This window comes from Urocampus carinirostris, chromosome 4 (genome assembly GCF_059441175.1).
Source record: "Urocampus carinirostris isolate Australia breed hairy pipefish chromosome 4, RoL_Ucar_1.0, whole genome shotgun sequence".
Lineage (NCBI taxonomy): Eukaryota > Metazoa > Chordata > Actinopteri > Syngnathiformes > Syngnathidae > Urocampus > Urocampus carinirostris.
Window position 1 is genome coordinate 40895074 of NC_142352.1, and position 23206 is coordinate 40918279.

General features: G+C 39.2%; 2 protein-coding genes across 4 annotated transcripts in view; both read left to right on the forward strand.

Annotated features, from left to right (window-relative positions):
* Positions 1–12651, forward strand: LOC148367579 (aspartate aminotransferase, mitochondrial). 2 transcript variants are annotated; one of them, XM_088334586.1, is made up of 10 exons: positions 1–169; positions 1730–1886; positions 1956–2084; positions 2155–2214; positions 2297–2458; positions 3281–3385; positions 5091–5241; positions 8263–8428; positions 8529–8679; positions 11655–12651. In XM_088334586.1, the coding sequence occupies exons 1-10, from the start codon at positions 87–89 to the stop codon at positions 11775–11777; spliced, it is 1287 nt and encodes a 428-aa protein (XP_088190712.1). In that variant the 5' UTR covers positions 1–86; the 3' UTR covers positions 11778–12651. The 2 variants fall into 2 exon arrangements, with proteins under 2 accessions (XP_088190712.1, XP_088190711.1); XM_088334585.1 differs by having other exon boundaries at positions 8–169; positions 1727–1886.
* The window catches only part of slc38a7 (solute carrier family 38 member 7), a 17898-nt gene continuing 7139 nt past the window's right edge, over positions 12448–23206 (forward strand). Inside the window, exons 1-6 of one of the 2 annotated variants that reach the window (XM_088334584.1) lie at positions 12448–12548; positions 13829–13871; positions 17300–17726; positions 18855–18908; positions 20195–20339; positions 22394–22532. In XM_088334584.1, coding sequence (XP_088190710.1) covers positions 17472–17726; positions 18855–18908; positions 20195–20339; positions 22394–22532 — 593 coding nt within the window. In that variant the 5' untranslated portion in view covers positions 12448–12548; positions 13829–13871; positions 17300–17471. Of the gene's footprint in view, positions 12549–13461; positions 13583–13828; positions 13872–17299; positions 17727–18854; positions 18909–20194; positions 20340–22393; positions 22533–23206 lie in introns of those variants that run through there. The other variant, XM_088334583.1, reaches the window with a different exon arrangement.

Here is a 23206-nt window from a genome sequence, read left to right on the forward strand (position 1 = left end):
GTGATAGTGACGTCATCACGCCACCGCGGCCGCGAGTGCCCTTCATCCGTCCACATCCTGTCAGGTTCGACTCCCCTCGCGCAAAAATGGCCATGCTTAAATCCAACAAAGTTTTCGTCTGTTTGGGGAACATTACCCCGGCACTTGGGGTCATGTCCGCACGTAACAGGTAAAAAGTAGCGGCATTTTGATACATTGTTTAGGAAAATGTGTTGCAGCTAGGTTAATGTCGCCCGTGCTAGCTAGTTGACGAGCAGCAGAATAATCTCAGGCGCACGAATGGAAGCTTGCCTACGTGAAGTGCTAATGCTAGCTGCATTAACCGGCTAGCTAAAGCTGTCAGGGGTCATTGGGAGACTGCAGGCCTTGTCGTCGGTACCGAGAGCTTGTTTTTTTTCTTCGACGCATTTGCACTCAGTCCTTGAATCGGTTCAATTGCACCTCCCGTGTCACTATGGATTTTTAACGATCAGTGTCCGGAATTTAGTGCAGGATTTAGAACCAATTATCGTAAAGCCTCTTGGCTTAGATTGGCAAAATTCTGATACCGTAGTCTGAATAGAATGTAAGATGGTCAATCAACTCAGTGTGAACACATGTTTCCAGTTGTTAAAACTAGGGGTGGGTGGACCGAACCTAAATGACGCAAATTCTCCAAAACCCATAATGTCAACAATGCATTGTGCACCAACTAAAGTACTGTATCTAGTTGTATAATTATATTTTAGGGGATTTTGCCTATCACAGGTTATTTTTCGATCGTAACCCCCGCAATAAACGAGTGTTGGCTGTGTTTTTTACGGACTTAAATCTCGTTTTTTTTCCTGAATATAATTTCTGTCCATTCCACATTCACTAACCCCTGTTTTTTTTCCATTAGTGTGTTGTCTACTTATTATCTTACCCTAAGTCTTGTTTATTGCCATTTTTAAATTGGGCATTTTAAGTGGGTTTAACACTTGTGATTTGTTTATGTTTGTAAGAGAAATGACCGAGTAGCGCCCTTTGATCTATTGATCTTTGATAACTTCTGTTTATAAGTTGAAGTTCAGGCGTTCAAAGGTTCGATGTGCGTTGTGAAGGATAATGCATCACTCAAAATATAATAACTTGGTTTCTGTCCTCAACTTTGAGTGTCATTGAGATAGTTCTGATAGATTGTGTCATATATTGGTATTTTTATCAAGTAAAAATTTTGTTAGAGTATTCTCCCATTCCTTGCCGGGTATTTTTTGTTGCATATTATTTCTCTTATACGGGTAGTTTGTTTTTATGACTTGGAGCTTGGATACTATTGCCCTTTGCAGAGATTTAAATTCTATTCTTAGCTCCCAAGTTAAGAAGGTTTGCGAAGAAAAAGAAACTTGAAACCAGTGTTAATCAAAGTGGTTTTACTTCTTCAACATACTGTACATTATGTCCACTTAAATAATGAATATGGTGTTCTTTCAGTCAAGTTGCAATTAATTATTATGGCTTATAAGATAAAAAGAGAAATGTAAGATATTGGGCATTCCTGTGATGTTTAACCTATTACTCACGTGTTGTTCATGTGCTCTACGCCAGCGTGGTTTCCTCAGTTCACATGATATGTTGATCTCGACCGACACAGTTATTACATTAGCATGACCAGTGTTACTTAAGACCCTGTAATATTTAGGTTGAGCATTGCACACTTGGATTAGTGCTGCTTTTCACATAATGGTGCTATTGTCCTGTGTTCAAGCAGTTCATGGTGGGGTGGAGTGCAGATGGGTCCCCCTGATCCCATCCTGGGGGTGACCGAAGCCTTCAAAAGGGACACCAACCCCAAGAAGATGAACCTGGGGGTGGGAGCCTACAGAGACGACCAGGGCAAGCCTTTTGTCCTCAGCTGTGTTCGCAAGGTAAGTGCTTCACAAATCCATGCCATTGTTTTCTTAAGTCTGATAACCACTCTCTGATGTGTTTTTCAGGCAGAGGCTTTGATTGCAGCAAAACAATTGGATAAGGAATATCTCCCCATCGGTGGTTTAGGAGAATTTAGTAAGGCTTGTGCCCAACTAGCTCTTGGAGCTGATAATGAGGTCTTGAAGAGTGGCAGGGTAAGTTGACATGGTGCACCTTCATTCAGCACAGACGATGTAAAGTTGCAAGCTGGTCATTTCCCAATAGAACATCACAGTCCAGACCATCTCAGGAACTGGATCGCTGCGCATTGGAGCTAACTTTTTGGTAATTTTATCTTGTTCTTTTTAGCCTTACTAACCAATAAGGAGGCTGAATTTCTCACTTGTCATGTTTTTTTCTCGCAAAGTCTCGATTCCACGGAGGTCCTCTTGATGTGTACCTGCCCAAACCCTCCTGGGGTAACCACACACCCATCTTCAGAGATGCTGGAATGCAGCTCAAAGCATACCGCTACTATGACCCATCAACTTGCGGCTTTGACTTTAAGGGGGCTCTGGAGGACATTTCTGTAAGTCACAAGCGGCTTTCTTGACATTTGTTTAGTTTGGTTTAACTCAGGGTTTACATGGGTGCATGAAATTGAAAATGCTTGAATTTTAATGTTGTGTTTTTAAGGATTGATAAGTGCTTGAATTTTGGGTGAAGTGCTTTTAAATGTTTGAGATTGTTGCCATGTTTCTCATGTCTGCTCTATGGTGGCTTCTCTTTGCCATTGCATTTTTTCCTTTCCCCGCGATTAACTGCAGCTAGCATTAGTTCATATGACATTGTCCTATAAAAGGTCATCACACCCAAGAGGACAGGTGCATGACAATACTCAAACAGGGCACTATAAAAGACCATGTATCAATTTGGGACATTTTTTACAGGTCATGCAAACAATAAAGGTAGTGTTTTCTAGTGTTAAATTGTAATGGGAAGAACCTCCTGCAACTGAAAATATAAGTAAAATAATCTCGTGATTTTACCCAATACCTACATGGGGAGATATTTGTCTCGAAACAAATATATACACGATTTACCCAAGATTAGAAATGCAGATGCATTTGTGGCTCTGCAAAATACATCATTCACTCTGGATGTTTTATTTTATTAGTACTGGAGAAATTGTAACATTGGCTTTGAAAATCCTTAAAAAGTGCTTGAATCTGGCCATAAAAAGGCCTGTTTGATTCTTTTGTTTTCTTGATTTTGGATGTTTATGGATTATCTGTTGAATCATAAGTCTTCTATCTGTACATTCTAATGTGACCCGCAAGAACCAATGAGCTGGATGACCTATTTAATGCGTCACTAATCAAAAGTATATATTTTTTTTCTTTCTCCACAGAAAATCCCTGAGCAGAGTGTGATCTTGCTGCATGCCTGTGCACATAACCCCACTGGCGTGGACCCCAAGCCTGAACAATGGAAAGAAATCTCTGACGTTGTGAAGGTGATTTTTATTGGTCCCTATCTGAAATCGCTATCCAAAGTATTGCCTACCTCCGTTCCTACCACAAGAACCTTCTGTCATGTTGCCACATTTCAGTTAGTTATTAGCCCTAACCCAGACTTGAAGCTAAAAAACTAAAAATATTTTCTGAGAATCAACACGTTAGACGGAATTGTGAAGTTGAAATAAATGATTTCATTATAACATTTATACAGACTCTGCCCTACTAACGAACGAGATACTTTCTGGATGATTGTTCGTAACGCTGGAGATACAGTATAGCATGTTTACACACGAACTAGGAAGAGAAGGACTGATTTCTACTTCGGGGTGGATGCTGGGTGAGCTCTCACAGCGCCACACGCCGGTGCGGCGGAAAGAAGCACTACTGTACTGTCCTGTACTCTGAAAAAGGTGCACAACAATATCTAACTTACAGCAATGTCCGGATATATTTCGATACCCCGAAAAAAAAGTTCAAATCTCGAGTTTTTTGTAACGCGAATGTTCGTAATAGGGGAGCGTCTGAATTTACAAAATACAACCACTTCAAGCCTACCAAGACCTGGCCGTCCTTCAATTTCCCGCTGAACAAGGAGAGAACTAATCAGAGAAGCAACAGATAGGCCCAAGATCACATTGATTGACATACAGGTATACACAGCTGAGATGGGATAATCTATGCACAAGACAACTATTAGTTGTACTCTGCAAAAATCCACTCTCTATGGAGGAGTAGCATGAAGAAAGCCATTTCTGTAAGAAAATCATAAAACGGCCCGTTTGGCGTTTGCAAAGAGCCACAAATGACATGTGGAACAAGTAGCTCTGGTCAGATGATACCAAAATTGAACTTTTTGAGCGAAAAGCAAAGCATTAAACTTTTGCGCAAGAGTGACACTGCATATCACTCTGAAAACATCCCCACTGTCAAGCATGTTGGTGGCTGCATAATGCTTTGGGATTGCTCTTCTTTACAGGATCTGGGAAGATAGATAGAGTTGATGGGAAGATGGATGGGGCCAAATACACGGATATTCTGGCAGAAAATCTGTTGAAGTCTGAAAGATGAATGGGAATGGGACACAGGTTCACCTTTCAAAAGAACAATGGCGCTAAACATAAAGCAAAATCTACAATGGAATGGTTTAAAACTAACAATATAAAGTTGTTTGAATGGCCAAGCCAAATTCCAGACTTAAGTTCTAAAAACCATTTGTGGAGCGATCTGAAAAATGCTGTGCACAAACCATCACCATTAAACCCTAAGTAACTTGAGCTGTTTTGTAAGGATGAATGGACAAATATTTCTGTTTCAAGATTTCAAAACGGTATACAGACAACCCCCGTAAAAGGAGGTTGTACAAAGAATTAACTCAAAGGGGGACAATATTTTTTCAATTGCTTTATTTGCTATCACAATATTAAAGGTTGGACACATTATTTTTCTTTCTACGGCTGTGTCTCACATGTTGTTGATTCTTATAAAGATATTTTCAGTTTATAAGTTTGAAGCCAGAAATATGACAACAAGTTAAACATTTCTTGAATAGAGGTGGGGTGGAGCAATACTTTTGCAAGGCACTGTACTATCAGTCGTCGGTCAATGCTGATTGTGATGGTTCCAAATGCAGCAAAGATAACCACACTTTCCACTTATAATGTCTCCTTTTTATGTACTGTCTTTTTCTTCCTCGTTTTACAGAAGCGCAATTTGCTAGTGTTCTTCGACATGGCCTACCAGGGCTTTGCAAGTGGAGACATTGATCGCGATGCATGGGCGGTCCGCTATTTTATCGAGCAGGGCCACAACATTGTGCTGTCCCAGTCCTTTGCAAAGAACATGGGTCTCTACGGTCAGTGTCAAATCCTTGATACAAATCTCAACATAAGACTAAAATCTGACTATTTTTAATTCTTCTTTTGTATATGGTGCTCGCCTGCCTTCTTTAGGTAAATTGCTTTCACCCCCCATATATCCCATTTTGTGAAGCATTTTATCATCGCACATAAGTGTCTTGAATTATGAACGACTGAATTTGTTGAAGGGGTACTTATTTACTTGCTCTGTTTTTACTAGCAAGCAACTTCAAGTGTGTATATAGGGGTTAACCTATTCACAACAAGCAGCAATTTATCATATGCCTAAAGTGTAAACAGACTATTAAATTCTTTATCTTTTGCAAAGAACAAATAATATATTGCTGAGAGGCTGCAAAGAAAATATTTCATTGGCCTTTATGTCAACGACAATAAAGACAATCTTGAATCTTTACCAAGAGGCTACAAGAAGATATGACCTTGTGCAGGGCTTGGCAAACTACAGCCCAACCAAAAATATTAAAAATACAATGACAACATGATGATGGTGTGATGGTAAATAAGGACTCCCAAAAAAAGTTGTTTTCGATGCCACTCTTGTTCCCCTTGTTCTTTTTAAATTTCATTGTGCATCATTTCAAACGTTGAACAAAAACACTTTTCCATTCTTTTATGCATATTATCAAATTTAGTGCTTTAAATATTTTACCTTTCATTGTTAGTGTCTAAAACCAATTTTACATAATTCATTGCATTATAAACAAATGGTAAATGGTCTACATTTACATAGGGCTTTTCACGTCAATGAAGACCTTCCAAAGCGCTTTATAAAGTGTTGACACTTAACCATTCGCACACACACTCACACACCGATAGTGGCGAAAGCCATGCAATCAGGGGCATTAGGTGTTCAGTGTCCGACACTTCAAATATAAGATGAGATATAATACATAACTGTACTGGACTGTCTCAGAAAATTAGAATATTGTGATAAAGTTCTTTATTTTCTGTAATGCAATTAAAAAAACAAAAATGTCATACATTCTGGATTCATTACACATCAACTGAACTATTTCAAGCCTTTTATTATTTTAATATTGCTGAATTTGGCTTACAGCTTAAGAAAACTCAAAAATCCTATCTCAAAATATTAGAATATCATGAAAAAGTATACAAGTAGGCTATTCAACTAATCACCTGAATCATCTAATTAACTCGAAACACCTTGCGAGGGTTTCCTGAGCCTTAAAAACACTCAGCTTGGTTCAGTAAACTAAATCACAAGTATGGGGAAGACTGCTGATCTGACTGCTGTCCAGAGGACCATCATTGATACCCTCCATCAGGAGGGTAAGACACAAAAAGAAATTTCTCAAAGAGCAGGCTGTTCACAGAGTGCAGTTTCAAAGCATATCCACAAAAAGTCTGTTGGAAGGGAAAAATGTGTCCGGAAACGCTGCACAACCAAGAGAGATGACCGCAGCCTTAACAAAATTGTGAAGAAGAGCCGCTTCCAGAATTTGAGGGAGCTTCAAAGACAGTGGGCTGAAGCTGGAGTCCAGGTATCAAAAGCCACAGTTAACAGACGTGTCCGGGAAATGGGCTACAATAGCCGTATTCCCATGGTCAAGCCACTTCTGAACTCAAGACAACGGAAGAAGCGTCTGACTTGGGCTATGGAGAAGAAGCACTGGACAGTTGCAGAGTGGTCCAAAGTCCTCTTTTCAGACGAAAGCAAGTTTTGCATTTCATTTGGAAGTCAAGGCGCCAGAGTCTGGAGAAAGGCTGGAGAAGAGCAAAATCCAAGTTGCTTGAAATCCAGTTTGAAGTTCCCACAGTCAGCAATGGTTTGGGGAGCCATGTCAGCTGCTGGTGTTGGTCCACTGTGTTTCATCAAGTCCAGAGTAAATGCAACTGTGTACCAAGAGATTTTAGAGCACTACATGCTTCCATCTGCTGAAAAGCTCTATGGAGATGAGTATTTCTTTTTCCAGCATGATCTGGCACCTGCCCACAGTGCCAAAACCACCAGTAACTGGTGCACTGACCATGGCATCACTGTCCTTGATTGGCCTGCTAATTCCCCTGACCTGAACCCCATCGAGAATTTGTGGGGTATAGTTAAGAAGAAGATGAAAGACACCAGACCTATAAATGCAAATGAGCTGAAGGCCGCTATCGAAGCATCCTGGGCATCAATAACACCTCAGCAATGCCACAGGCTGATTGCCTCCATGCCACGCCGGATTGATGCAGTAATCCGTGCAAAAGGATTCCCAACCAAGTACTGAGTGCATCAATGGACATTTTCAAATGTTTGATTTAGTTTTGCTGTTATAAAATTATTTTTTTTACTTGGTCTGAGGAAGTATTCTAATATTTTGAGATAGGATTTTTGAGTTTTTTTCAGCTGTAAGCCAAAATCAGCAATATTCAAATAATAAAAAGCTTGAAATAGTTCAGTTGATGTGTAATGAATCCAGAATGTATGACATTTTTGTTTTTTTAATTGCATTACAGAAAATAAAGAACTTTATCACAATATTCTAATTTTCTGAGACAGTCCAGTAGATATCTGTATGCATCATGGTACATGGATCGCCTTACTGCTAGGGTTGTTGGGGCACCATTTCCAATGGTGCGTCTTGGGCAAGTACCAACCTATCCCCCTCCAAGCGGCTTTTTTGGGGATAGGGGTTTGTTCCCCACATGAAACAGATGGTACTGGTTTCCTCATTTACCAGTATCTGAAGAGGCCTCTTGATCTGACACTGATACAGCATCTTCATTATCTGGTTACTGTTGTTTTTTGATCAGCATATTTATTCATAAAAACATATGAAAAAAATCAGATTGACCTACATTATCTCTTTTTCCTCATTTATTGGGTATTCTTTTTTAAAGTTGTCCATACAGTCAGTATTTCTTTCGACCCTGCCTGGCTCTTCTGCCAGACCTATGTTACTCAAAAGTTTGCCCACCCCTGACCAAGTTCTTACAAAAGCTGAAATGGCTGACATGCTCAAAAAATTGATTATATGATTTTGTTTTTCTAGGTGAGCGTGTGGGAGGCTTCACTGTGGTGTGTAAAGACGGCGAGGAGGCGAAGAGGGTGGAGTCTCAGCTCAAGATCCTCATCAGGCCCATTTACTCCAACCCGCCAATGAATGGAGCAAGAATTGCCGCCACCATTCTCAACACGCCCGATCTGCGTGCACTTTGGTAAAATTGTGGTTGTTGTCTCTCAGAAATCACATAATTAATGAAAACTTTACATAACTTGAGTGGTTACAAACTGGCATCATCAACGTGTGTGTGGCAGGTTAGAGGAAGTCCACGGCATGGCCAACCGAATCATCAAGATGAGAGAACGGCTGGCAGCCGGCCTGAAGAAAAACGGCTCCACCCACAACTGGCAGCATGTCATCGACCAGATCGGCATGTTCTGCTTTACGGGCCTGAAGCCCGAACAGGTACTTGTGCCGTGACGGGCCTTGAATTTTGAAATAAGTGATTGAATTAGGGCTGCAACTAAAGATTATTTTAATAATCGATGAATTGGATTTAGTGTTAAGAAGCAAAGCCAGAATTTTAGGGTATTTTTACAGGATTGTTAAGGAGATAATTTCCACCTTTTTATTTATTCTTAAAGTTTTGGATCGATAGAAAACTAGTGCCCAAAAAAGAACATTCTATGTTATAAAATAATGTGTTTGTCAAATAGCTTAACAATACACAAAATTACATTTTTAAAACTCTTGCCCTGTACCGGCAGCCCTTACACTTGAAAAGTCTGCATTGTTTTTTTTAATGGCGGTGTGGACGGTACCAGTACAGAGATGGAATGTGCCTGAGAGGTCAGCTGTTTACATTCTTGCAGACAAATTGACAAATAATGGCCTGTAAAAAATTTGCTTTAAATTATATTTATTCGGTTCAGAATCTAGTTCGGTAGTTACTTATTCAGCCAGCAGGTGGTGCTCAGTTTCCTACGCAAAATAATTCGAAATCGCCCCTCATATTGTGTCTAGCACTTATCACAAAGGAATACCTGAAACATATTGTATTTTTAGCTTTAAATTATCGATTTTGCAGTCCATTGCTATGGATAATGATTGATCAGTCCAGAAGTAAAACAATTTCCACTCATAGATAAATAATGCTCGTGGATTGATTCTAACAAACTACGTATTATTTACATGAAAAGGATAATTGAATCAAACGAAAAGCCCATTCCTGACACAAGCATTCGCAGTGTTGGAAAGGGGGAAAACATTCTGAAACAGGCTAACAGTACTATCGGTTTTAAGATAATCAAATCATTTAAATAGGAATTATTTTCATAGAGTCTCAACATGGAATATTTTCCCTTAACACCAAAGACGGGTTGTAGCGTTATCTTTTCTTGCGTACCTCCTAGAACAAAGGGGGGGGGGGCCTTGGAGGAAGGGGTGGGTAAGGAAAAGCACATGGCTTCACGGGAAGATGAAAAAACAGGTTCCCATCCTTTTTGGCAGTGGACTTGTCAGCGATTGTTCTCATCCAGATGACCGGGACGGAGAGAAGCACAGGCTCTCCAAGCCTTATGGCTCTGGAGTTGATAGGCTCCAAGACTGGGGACCTCGGTTGGCCATTTTAATTCCCGCCCGCGTGATTTCCCTGCCATCCCTCGAGAGGGAAGCTACTTGGAGCATGGGTAAAAGAGAGGACGAAAGCTGTTCAAGCTTCTCATTCTAAAGTGATGATGTCACAGTCGTTGGAGGCGGGTCCTGGAACTGATGAGTTCCTGTTGATGCTTTAAAGTTCTCGAATTGGTGGATTATAGTTATAAAAATTATGATTGTTGATTAATAGGCAAAATTTTGTGCTGACATACAATGAAATAAATCCTCTATCATGAAACATGAGCCATACTAATCATTATTTTATTTAAACACTGTGATTTCAAAACTTTATTATACAGCTGGAGAGTCTGGTCACTTGCTGTTAATGAATGTGGGTCTTTAAAGGTGTTGGCAGAGTCAGTGGTTGGTAAAGGTTAGGATAAATAATTTTGTGGCAGTGTAGTTAATTTACAGGCCCGACAACAAAGGTTTAGCCTAAGGTAAATAACAGGTGAACAAAGAAAATGACTACAGTTCTTTATGTAACTTAAAAAAATTAAAACATGTGAACATGTCTTAACAGGACTAAATGATAACATAAATTTTATACATACCATGTGAAAATAATATTTTACACAGAGAACAAATACTGACATCCTCTTCTTTACAAACCCTAAAATAACACTCACTCAAAAATGACCCCGCCTGGCAGACGTAGGCAAAATGACGGGTCTTCACAAAGACAAACACTTAAACACCTGCTTCTCCTGAAAATGAACCCTAAAACAATACAATGAGACCGCACCCAGAAGTGGAGCTTTCATTAACTGCCCTACACATAAGAATGTATGCTGTACATTTGCAAATGTGTAAGATACAGAGACACCTAGCTACTTTACACTTTGCTTGTCACTGCTTTGCGGATTTTCAATGTGCATTGTGTTTTGCATTCTGATTGGCTAAAGCGAGGAAGATGCTTTCTATTGCCAACAAACTTGGCCTTTCTTACCCACTAAACCTGCTCAGTAGCCATATGCGGGTCTTTAGTGCTTCTTAGTGACTCTCTTTTTTAAATTTATTTTTAATTTGAATTTTGTTTTATTATTTATCTATTTTATACAAAAATCTTTGATAATGTAACGTTACAGTATATGGTTTCTGTAGGACAGAACTCAAAGGTAAATGCAGGTATCTATAACGTCTACGTGATGGCATAAAAGTACCATGTAAAATGAAGTGGATTATATCCTTAAATCTCAGTAATTTTAACAATTTGACAGTACAGAAGTTCTTTGTAAAAAAAAACAAAAAAAAAAACAGTCCGTTTTTTTTGTTAAACAAATACTTGAGCCTGCAAATTGGGTTTGTTCTCGAGTAATAACTAAGTCGAGGTTTCTAAGTTATGGATTTTTACGTTTCGCGGGGGACTCCGCCCCCCTTTAACCACAACAACTGGGGTAATATGATACTTTTTAAATCAAAACGGTCTTGAGGCGCCCTCTGCCGAGTGCTATTACAAGCATATCACCTCAACAAAATTCAATGCACTTTTATTTTCATTGAATCAGTGAGCTGAGTGGCGCATATGTGGGCCGACAAAACATTGTGAAATTAGTTGTCAATGATTTTAATAATCGCTTCTTTCCAATTTCTTCGATTCGTTGTTGCAGCCCTAAATGTAATATTGCACAATATTCTACTTAATTATTCTAAACTATACATTTAATTTGTGTGGTGAATAATTTCAATATGCAATCATATTATTTTTTTGATGGATGAATAGATTCAAGCAGTTGTTCTTAATAACTAATTGTTGTTCCTCCCCTGCAAATCTTGTCTTCCAGGTTGAACGCATAACAAAGGAGTTTTCAGTGTACATGACCAAGGACGGCAGAATTTCCATGGCAGGCGTTTCCTCCGGGAATGTGGATTACCTGGCAGAGGCTATCCACGCTGTTTCAAAGTAGAACCGACTGCGAGTAGCAAGCTTTAAGAGATCTGATGCCTCACTTGTCATCTCTTCATTTCTAATATACGGTTCGACTTTTTTCTCGGACTTTATCAGCCGCCTGTCCAACTTTTTGCCGCTTTTTTATTTCCAAAACTATGACCTTAAACAATAGACCCCCCTGCTAAATTATTTACCGAGTTCTTTTCAGCTGATTGGGATTTAAAATGGGATAATTTTATTTATTATGTGCAACAAGCCCGACATCTATTCATTTGCTTACGAGTCACTCATGTTAAACCACCAGAATTATATATAACGGTACTTAATCTAACAAGTGAAGATTCATCGTAAAAATTGTCTTATTGTAAAGCACTTTGTTACTTTCTTCAAACAAAAGCACTGGGACTTCAGAATCTCGCTGGCATGCGTTTTGTTGCTAGCAAGAAATGTGTCTATTGTCTTATAAGTTCAGTCAATGTTTTGATGTATTATCACTATCACTCTTCTGCAATTATGATCTGCCCCATTATTCACTTCTTTAAAATATTACCATGAGTCATGTCGCTTTCCGAGCAGCAGTTTCTCTGTCATGTTATACGCAAAGAAAAAAAAGTCATGCACAACATATATCCTGAGCCAGTTCTGCAATTAAGTTGGTGATTGTTTTATTTTCAACCGCTAGGGTGGTTTATATAGGTAATCGGTCAGAAGGGTTCGAATTATGTGCTCATGCAGTCGGGCTGGTAAGAGAGGAAGGGTCGGTCTAGGCAGTCTTTCGACGGGAGAAGTGAGTGCATTCGAATGTCAATTGATACTGTTTGCCTCTATTCACACTGTTGAAACATTGGTCATGTGCAATTCAAAATAACAATAAATACTTTGGGAATTTAGTCTTGTTTTTTCTGCTATACAACTATTGCAGCTATTCAATGTAAAAAAAACTTTTTTTTTTTAATTAAACAGTTTGTACGGGTTAAAATCTATCAAAAAAACTTGAATTTTAATGTATTTTCAGGGATTTCAGGTGAAGTGCTTGTAACTACTTGAATTTCTACCCCTGTATCTCAAGTCTGCTCAAAAATGAGGCCGACATCGCTTTCTGGTGGCATTACTTTGCCATTGCGTTTCTTCTTCCCTCGTGACAAACGGCGGCTAGCATTAGTTAGGACGTTATTGTACTCTGAAGCGTCACACCACGGATCGCACCCAAGAGGACAGGTGCATTCCACACCTCAACAGGGCACTAATTAAATGTTTATTCATGCAAGGGTTATGTATAAATTATGAATTTTACGGGCCATGCAAGAAATTAAGCTAGCGTTTCCTTGGGATAAATTAATTGGAAGAATTTCCTGCAGCTGAAAATGTAACACACTGATCACTGCTGTAATTTTTACCCAACACTTCCTTGGGGAGAAATTTGTCTCAAAAACAAATATATTTGCGATCTACTCAAGATCTAAGAATCACGTCTTGATAAATGCACACGCAAGATTAAAAAATACATTTGTAAATCCCTCTGCAAAATACATGTCTCACACCGGATTTATTTCTGGAAAAAAATGGAAAATTGGTTTTGAGAGTCCTTAAAATGTGCTTGAATTTGGTCACGAAAAAGGTGTACGAAACCGCAGTGGACCAAAAGTGGGAAAATGAGTGTACAGTAGATGGCAATCACACATGATTTGAGTTTAGAACGTACTACATTTCCCACAATGCACCAGTCACGTGATTAGACGTCATGTTCCCCTCGGTCTCGAATGAAGGTGCCAAGCTTGTTTGTCCGCGTAGGCGCTCCGAGACACTCCTGGATGACAGAAGGTATCTTTTTATCTTAAATTTCCTTCTTGTATGTGTATAAAAAATGGAGGGTGGTGAATGCATAAAAGGTAGGTAATATAGCTAACGTGAGCGGCAATAAAAAACAATAGGTTGATTGCCCTAACTGACATGCATTGTAAAGCTAACGACGTCAATGGCATGCTGATTAAATCACTCAAAACATTCATAGAAACGCGAAGAACTCATTGCTTATTGTCCAGTGACATGCGTGTTTCTCTTCCACAGCCTCTGCAGACATTACCGACTGGATTGCCACTATTTCGTGGAGGTAACTTAGCTTTATGCTAGTCTTACATCCCTTTTTGTCACTGTTCAGTCTGTTTGCTATTGACTACAATTTCCCTCTGGGAATGAACAAAGCAAACGCCTTTGCAAGTTTATATTTGACAAGAAGGCGTTTGTTTGTCGGCAAATATTTTGTTGTGTTCTTTAAATCATAATGCAAAATCCCCCAAACTAATTTACTATTTTGATTTAGGGCATTTATTTTAGGAATATTGAAATAACAAAAGTTCAGTTTTTTTTGGTCCAATTCAAAATGATGACCTTGGTGCTGACCTTAAAGTTTGAATTTATGTGTAACAAAAGTTATTCAAAGGGCAGTGTGTAATATTGGATTTTATGCACTTATGTATTGTCTTGATCAAGTAAAGTTTTCTGCCTAATGAAACGTACAACCAGAGCAAATAGACCTTGTGGATTAAAACTACCTCAAATTCGAGCTTGAATTTTATGGATGAATCTACTCTTTTAATCTGCTGTCTTAATGTTGAAGCAAAGTGGATATGAGCGAAGGATACGTTTACGTTTGAACTCGTACTCTTCCAATTTTCAGTGTCTGAAAAGCTATACCAAAAGTCTATATTTTACATCTTCTGTCGATGGAAATACATGTGTATTTGAAGATCAAGTTATAACTTCAATAACTGTTTATTATAATTATAGTATTGTTATTTCAACGTGACTTTTTCACAAACCCCGATCAAATGAAACACACTTTTAGACTAAAAGGCGGTTGAAATAGACAATAAACAAAGAGAAATTATGTGTAAACTTGCTGTATTTGACGTAATACTTGCCGCTCACTCCATTGCACTGGCCTTAAGAAGCTTGGGAGGTCACACTTGAATATGGCTCAACAGTCACTCATTTTAAGCAGCTTGTTTTTCAAGTTTTACTATTTGTGATTTTATTTAAAGAGCCACTGTGGATTATTTGACCACTAGATGCCATTGTATTGTGTAGTGCGACCAAAATCGAGTGCTTCAAAGCACAAGGAAGAACAAACCGCACCATTTTCTTTTTTTATTTTGAGGATACCCTGAGCCTCAAGATGGCGGACATTAATGTCGGCTCCCTTTCAGTGAGCTACATGTTCTGTAAATAAGAATTTCTTGACCTACGAGTATTTTAATTGAAAACAAAATACATATTTATACTATAGGTTACGTTTTCTGGCTTAGTATTCAAATCAATATTAATTTTATTTTAATGAATTACGGTTTTCTTTTAGCACTGGGGGGTTGCTAAATAACACAATGTCCCTTTAATTAAATTTCTTGGCATTGCCATCTACATGTGTTCAGTCTTGGGCTCGTAAGCATTTATTGTAACTAGTTACTTAATTTAAAAAGGAATCCCATAACCCTCCAGACTACTGACACCCTACAGTAGCGCATAAAGTAACTATCTAGTTTCAAATTACAGTATTTACTCGCATTCTAGCCAACCACCTAAAAATACTCAAAAATAGCCACATAATAAACGAAATTGAAGAAAACGTGTACACCAACCTGTGAAAGCGGCAAAGCCTACAATCTTCTTGTGTCATCTTGAGCACTTGCAAAGAACACTTACCCAAAACACCCTATATCCATTTTGTCTGTGGGCTTCAACCCACTTGAAGATTTCCGCTTCCATTGCTGAGTACTGTCCAAGACTTTTTTTTCCGGTAAAGGAGTATTGCAAAAGTAATTTTGAAAATAAAAAGTCCAGGATTCAGAACACGTTTACCATAAATTCTGTGCTTACGTTTACCCAAATGATTTCCCGTTGGTTTGTTGTTCCTATATAAGCCACGCCCCCTACCCACGAACTGACAACCATTCACTCCTGTTGACACACAACCAGATATGCCCATATAAGATTAACCCCTGATTTCAGTTATTTGTTTTACAGTTGTAAATAAAGCTCGGAAGTGATCATTTATGGTAGGTAGGGAGAAATTCTTGTACACTATACTTGAGACGGTGCCACAGTAACTGTTTTAAATTCTACTTTAATTGTAAGCCAACTCCACTAAAACAACGTGATTAGCGGTGATGTTGGACTAGGGATTCATGAATTCATCCTGAACGAGGGTGGAAACGGGTACTGAATATTGTGAACTGTTCTTAATAAGTAGCGGAGTAACCATGTTGCAACAACGTTTGAGTTTTTTAATATAATAACACGTAACAACACTACCGAAAAAAAGTAATTCCAGGGGGGCGTTACTTTGTAAGACATTACTCTAAACACTGCGTGTGTTGAAGAAACAAAGAAAGGGAAGATAGTGTTTTAAGCCATACACTTGTGAACAAAAGTTGGAGTCGTCATCAAACGAAAGGAGAATAACTAAAGTTTTATCTGCATACTTTTTATTTGCAAAAAAGTACACCTTTTATCTGTTGACTTCCGAAGAAATGCATTTCAGCTACTGCAACCTCTTTCGTCTGTCTTGATTCTGGTAATCTGTCTGTCTTTCCCTGAACCTCTTGTTAAATAATTACTGTATAGCAGGGGGTCTCCAACGTGATGCCCACTGACACCAGGGGGCCATCTAAGGACAGCAAACGTGCCTGCATACGGCTTTTGAAAATTTTTTACCAGTCAATGTGATTTCCTAGTAAATTATTTTTTTTAGTGATTGTCTGAGTCTATTTTACTCATCCATCCATCCATCCATTATCTGCACCACTTATCCTCATTAGGGTTGCGGGGTCGCTGGAGCCCATCCCAGCGATCTTCGGGCAGTGGGCAGGGGACACACTGAACTGGTTGCCAGCCAGCCGCAGGGCACACAGTGACAGAAAAATCACTCGCTCATTCACACTTACGGACAATTTGGACCAGCCAATTAACCTGACTTGCATATTTTTGGAATGTGGGAGGAAATTGGAAGTGCCTGGAAGGAAACCCATGCAAGCACGGGGAGAACATGCAAACTCCACACAGCAAGGTTTGATCTCATGACGCCAGAACTGTGCCGCACATGCGCTAACCACTGCGCTACTGTGCTGCCTATTTACCCTACTTCCAATAATTTACCTGATAGTAACATAGCAATAACATGTTAATTTATCATTTTAGAAATGCGTATGAAACTGGGTTCCCATCACGCTAAATAGTTGAAAAGAGTCACACAAGAGTTTTTCTTTCAATGGCACTGGAGAAATTGGCTTTGATGGTCATTAAAAAGTGCTATAATTTGGGCCATGAAAAAGGCGGATAAACCCTGATTCTAGCCCAGAAGCAGGGCCTTAAAAATTAAAATTAAAATATTCTTTGACTTTCAAACCTTTTTACTTTAATGGAAGTACAACACTGCTTAACAATCTGATTTTCTGTTCTTATGAAAGGACAGTGATTTAATGTGGTTTTCTGAAATTATTTCCTATAGTCACCATATCTTACTTGTATTCTATTTAATTCCAGATTCCCAAATGCACCCTCTGGATTCCTGACCCAAACATTGATTACGTCCAGACCACTGTGGTCCATTCAATATTTATCCGTCCTTTCCCTGAAACACTCGGCATTGAAAATGATCTAAAACTGGCTTTCGAGACTAGGACACTGACCTTCGCAACCCCCTGCCAATTATCCCATGGCCATCAACAGTAATATGGACGAATGGGGAGGTGTCGGCAGTAATGACCCGGGAGAGCGAGCGTGGCTTTTGCAGAGTCCAAGCACCGATTCGGTACAGACTGTGGAATCTGAAAGGAGGACGAGCGAGAGTGTGTCGTCCTTGGGAGCCGTCTTCATCGTGGTCAATGCAGCCTTGGGGGCTGGCCTGCTCAACTTCCCGGCGGCCTTCAATATGGCAGGAGGGGTCATTGCGGGGCTGATGCTACAAATGGTGAGACGCTTACAATTTCATTTGTGGGTGGATTCAATGTTGTTTTCTAGTCTAGACGAGACGTGTTATGGGCTGGTTTCAGATTTCGGTAAAAAGTGCAAAAAGTTGGAATAAAGTGGTTATGCCAAACAGTACAATCCAATAGATTACCTTAGTTGAAGTGCAGGATTAACATCACGCAGATTAAATAATGTACAGTATTCTCCAGACTAGAAAACACCTAAAACCCAAAATTGGCTTAAAATTTGAAAGTACTCCTTTCATACTGCAGAATACAGGGGATTGGAAGATTTTTTTTACGGTAATAACAGATTTTAACAATGATTAATCAAATCTTTAAACATTACTATTTTAAATTGCAAAACATTGTGTGCAATGGGAATTGAATCTGAGTACCCTTTAGACTAGACTACCAGTGGTACCTTCGACCTATGGCAGGGTATTGGACCTTATTACATTATCACACTATTTGCCAGGAACACAAATTTACATAGGGTATTCTGTTATTCAGTATCCCCACTTCTTTACCATCGAGTGATAAAAAATGGACACAACAGAAAGTTTTTCAACGAAATACTATACAAGCTCTTTTATGTACTAATACTTTTAACCCGAGACTGTTATTGACGCACAGTTGAATAAGTGGAGAAACAGTTGAACCTATTGCAATGCACTATGCAATTCACAGTTGTTGTACCATGAGTACTGCAACTGCTCGGGTTCAATTCCTACTGAATACAAGATTGTGCAATTTTGGTCGATGGCATTGCATTACAGTACCCGTAAACAAAGAGTCCTTTACTCTCAATTCTATGTCTATTCTTTTCTAGATCCCAGATAAATAAATGTCAACAATTTTAGAACTTAAACATGAAAAAACATTAAGATGCTTTGTGATATAATAAATATATGAGAATGGCTGGCTGTTTTTTTCGCCATCTTATAAGCGAGTCCACATAACTCTCTAACTTTTGGTGTCCTCATCAGAATAACTTACAATAAAATTATTGGTCACACAATTGTCAAGTACAAATACTACAATATGAATTTATGGAGTGAGTACCAAATACAAATTTCTGAATGCAATGAAAAGGGATGTGTTGTGATGCTCCCTTTTTTCTTTTTCAGTTCATGCTGATCTTTATTATCAGCGGTCTGGTGATTTTGGGTTACTGCTGTCAGGTTTGTATTTTCAAAACACCCCACACACTTTAGTTATTTAGGCTTGCGATTCTGTCTGCGTATATATATTTTAAGTTGACGCAACTGGGAGTCAGTGGAATGCTAAGATCGGCATTGTGTGCCCAGACTTTCACTTCCTTTTTAGCACATTGACTCAGATGATCATATTTTCGTGTTTTGTATGTGCTTTCTTACATTTGACCTACATTAGCATGTATTGGATTCTGTTAGTAACAATTTCCACAGCTGTAGCTTAAATTCAAACCTTGAACCAACGAGGTGTGGGGCAATGTGAGGATGACACCTACCATATTTATTAGAGCAGTGGTTCGCAACTGGCCTGACTTCAGGACTCCCCATACTATCCGAATTACAACCTCAAATCAAGAAAAAAAATCCACTTCTCCATTTTATTCACGTTAGGAAAAAAAAAAAACATACGAGTGTCGTCGAGCTGATTTTTCAGGGCATAATCGCCATATAGTGTTAAGAAGTGTAGTTGAACCTCAGTTTTTTTTTTAGTATTATTTTTGCCAAGGCAAAGGCTCGCGACCCACTTTGAGTCCCGACTCACCAGATGAGAAACACTCTACTAAAGTACTGTATAACGCACATCCCTAATTATCAATTAAAACTTGGTATACAATTTAGTTTCACGTTTTCTTGGCTCAAACTAAGCATTATAAGTAACAGACGTTGAGGCGGGGTGGCCTGTGTTACAGGTAGTGTGAACCCCCTCTGATATTTGGAGCCGATATTCCTTTGCTGTTAAAGCTTAAAATGGGTGTGAAAAATTTGTAATACCAATGCAAAAAGAAACCGAGTATTTGCTATAAATTCAAATAAAGCTTAAACCTCTCTGAAACCTTTTACAGTAATTATGTTTTAACACAACTACCATTACTAATCTTTCACTTAAAACGAAAACTAGCAATACTGGGAAATTGATGCTGTTTTGTCACTTAACGTTTCCAGAGTTTGTATTACTCCTCTACTTTTGTGCTTTTTAGCACTCTTTTCAGTTGCATTACACATTTATTGGTCACATGATGCACACCGCCACCAAAAGCGTTTTAGTGTCGTATTAAAATCCAAATTTTACACACACCCCCGCCAGTCCCCAAAAGAAAGAATCCTGCCACATAAAGGACACTTCAGTCAGGTCAGTGTTCTTCAGAATATGAAGAATATACACTTATGATCATAATATTGTCTTTTGCCATGGTTTGTCCTAAATTGTTGTTATTATAATCAAATTTGCCATTGGCTGCTCTGGATTCCTGCAGGTCAGTAACGAGGGCACCTATCAGGAGGTGGTCCGAGCCACTTGCGGGAAAGTCACGGGAGTCCTATGCGAGGTCGCCATCGCCGTCTACACATTCGGCACCTGCATCGCTTTCTTCATCGTCATCGGAGACCAACTGGACTTCTGTGAGTTAACTCGCTGCTTTATCCTACCGGCTACTGCGCTGATGAAGCTTTTAGGAATCTAGTGAGTCTGCACCAAAAACGTGACATTCTGATCACATGACTAAACATATCGATGATAAGTGGACGAGTGGATGTGTGAAGTCTCCCAGGACACTGTTACAGAACTTGAAGTTCCTCCGGCCTGATTTGCTTGGCTGTTGCAGTTTGGTGATTCTTTTGTGTGAGAGGCCGTTTGAGAAAAAAAAAAATCATACCTGCCCTTACATATAACATCATACTCTCACACATGCAAACAGACAGTCATACCCATGCACAAACACTACAATACTCTCACACATACTACTATACTCTCATACAAACACTACTATACTCTCCCACACACACTTCTATACTCTCAAACACTATTATATCCTTTTTTTTTTACAAATATTAGGATAGAATTATACACACACAACTATGCTGTCACACACATACTACTTTACTCTCTCACATGTACTACTATACTGGCAGAAACTCTAGTTTTACGTTAAACGGTAGAACAAATACGCACTGATCAGTGTGCATCGCTATGGTTACTGAAAGTAACCAACGTAAAACAACATTGAGAGTTGAGGTGAACATTGTTTGTGAAAAAAACTAGTACAGATGTTCCCCTACTTACGAACATTCGAGTTACCAACAACCGTACATACAAACATTTTTTTCGGGATGTGGAAAAATATCCAGACATTGCTGTTAGATTTTGTATTGTGTGCACCTGTATCCGAGTAGAGGACAGTGCTGTAGTGCTTCTTTCCGCCATGTGGCGCTGTGAGGGGTCACCCAGCATCCACCCCGAAGAAGAAATCCGGCTTCTATTTCCTGGTTTATGTGTATACACACTGCACTGTATCTCTAGCACACTAAGAACTTTGACGTTTGTATTGTTTAATAACTCGTGCATCCATTCAATATGGTTGGTGTGAAGTGTAAAGAAGAGGCGAGCCCTTTCTTTTGAAATGAAAATGGAATATGGAAGCTTGATGCTGTTATGAAAATTGTTGGATTACTTTTTTTCGTCCACTTTTTACCACGTAGGGGGAAGTAGCCTAACTCTTCCAAAAGTAAGGTTAAACTTAACTTGTTTTATCTTTATCTTTATCGTCAAGTCAAGTCATGTTTATTTGCGACGCCCTTAATCACAAGGAGATTCAAAGGGCTTTACAGACCACAGAATGTCAACGCCTAATGTGCAGCTTTGTTTTTCAGTACATGCTTTATCATTCCGCTTGCTTTGTAACGTTATAGAGCATATTGTTTTATTAAACGTTTATTGTTCAGTTTTAAAACAATACAGGTTACTTGTACAAGCCTTAAACATTTTATATAAACCTTAAACATACAAAATATAGCACTGAAGCAACTTACTAACAAATTCAACTTACGAACAATCGTCCGGAACCACGTTCGTAAGTCGGAGTTAAAAAAAAATATGATATAGACAAATGATGCAATGCGTATTGTAAGGATTTCGAAACAAAATAGTTTTTCCCAGTAATATAGGACGTACAAACGCCGCTGCCCTTCGTTGCCGAGGTCCGGCTCATCTCTAAATGGCGAGATGAGGGTTCTCCTGCTACTGGTAACCATGGAAACAAGTACTATCTGTTTCATATGGAGGAGAGAAACCCCTACTGCCTAAAAAACTGGCCTGGAGAGAAATGGGCGCCGCCAGGCTTTACTTGCCCAAGACACGACCTCGTAGTTAAGGGAGCCGTGAGAAAAAATAGTGGTGTATGTGAAAGTATATAGTAGTGTGTTTGAGAGAAGGTATAGTAGTACCTGTATGGGAGTATAAATGTATGTGTGAGAAAGTGTTTGTGAATGGCTTAGTGTTAATAACCTTTCACAAAAACAACGGTGATAGACAAAGTTTCTCATGATGCAACATGTCAACATGCTGATAGCGACTACATTTAGCTCACTCCTGAAATCAGACCTTTGTGGCCTCTTCTCCATGTGACTTTTTACATGCTCACGCATCTGAAATCAAACTTTTTTTTTCACCTCCGCAGTGATTGCCGTGGTGTTTCCTCACGGCTCCGTCAGCAACTCCTGGTACACCGACCGCAAGTTCACTATTGTGGTAACTGCAGTTTTGGTCATTCTGCCGTTGTCCATTCCCAAAGAGATTGGCTTCCAAAAATATGCCAGGTATTACACCATGTTAAACAAACACTTAATTCAGAATTCTCTTTCCTCAGCTGTGCTTGTCGTATACAGAGAAAAAATGTTTAATTGAAAAAAATATCGGACCATTGAACCATTGGGCAGCCAAGATTCAAGCCGATTGGCAATTATATAAAAAAAAAAAAAAGAAGATTCAACGAAAGCTTCCAACACCTTCGGTACCACTCTCGCTGTCTGCTTACTGGTTCAACTGCGCAAGAGGGCTTAGTGGGGGGTTGGGGGCAGCCAAGATTCACGTCGATCCGCCAGCACTCCTTGACTTGAAATTTCAGATGCCAATTCATATAATTGCGTCTTTCATACTCTATATTGTGACTGGACACCTACTCTGCGTTTGGCCGCATCTTGCTGAGAAGGGTCCCACGCCTTCATCGTGCCGCCAAAGCAATGCTTCCTTCTCTCTTTCTCCTGGGCTTTCTCTATCAGTTGGCAGGGCTTTGATCCAATCACACCCACCCGAAAAAATACATCGACTAATCTAAAATGCATACGGGGTTTCAATATGTTCACTCTTTTTTTTTTCTTTTTTTTCTCTCTCCCTCTTTTTCTCGTTCTTGCTCTTTTGGAACGCAAACCCTGCAAAAAAACGAGGAATCTGTTTTACATTAAGATGTAATAAAATATTCAAATTACTCTTG

What these genes read in the sequence shown, in the direction of transcription:
- LOC148367579 (XM_088334585.1), top strand. Translation starts at nt 87, where the DNA reads ATGGCCATGCTTAAATCCAACAAAGTTTTCGTCTGTTTGGGGAACATT. An exon ending in GTCATGTCCGCACGTAACAG is followed by an intron (nt 170 to 1,726) that starts GTAAAAAGTAGC and finishes CCTGTGTTCAAG; the next exon opens with CAGTTCATGGTGGGGTGGAG. An exon ending in GCATTGGAGCTAACTTTTTG is followed by an intron (nt 2,215 to 2,296) that starts GTAATTTTATCT and finishes TTTCTCGCAAAG; the next exon opens with TCTCGATTCCACGGAGGTCC.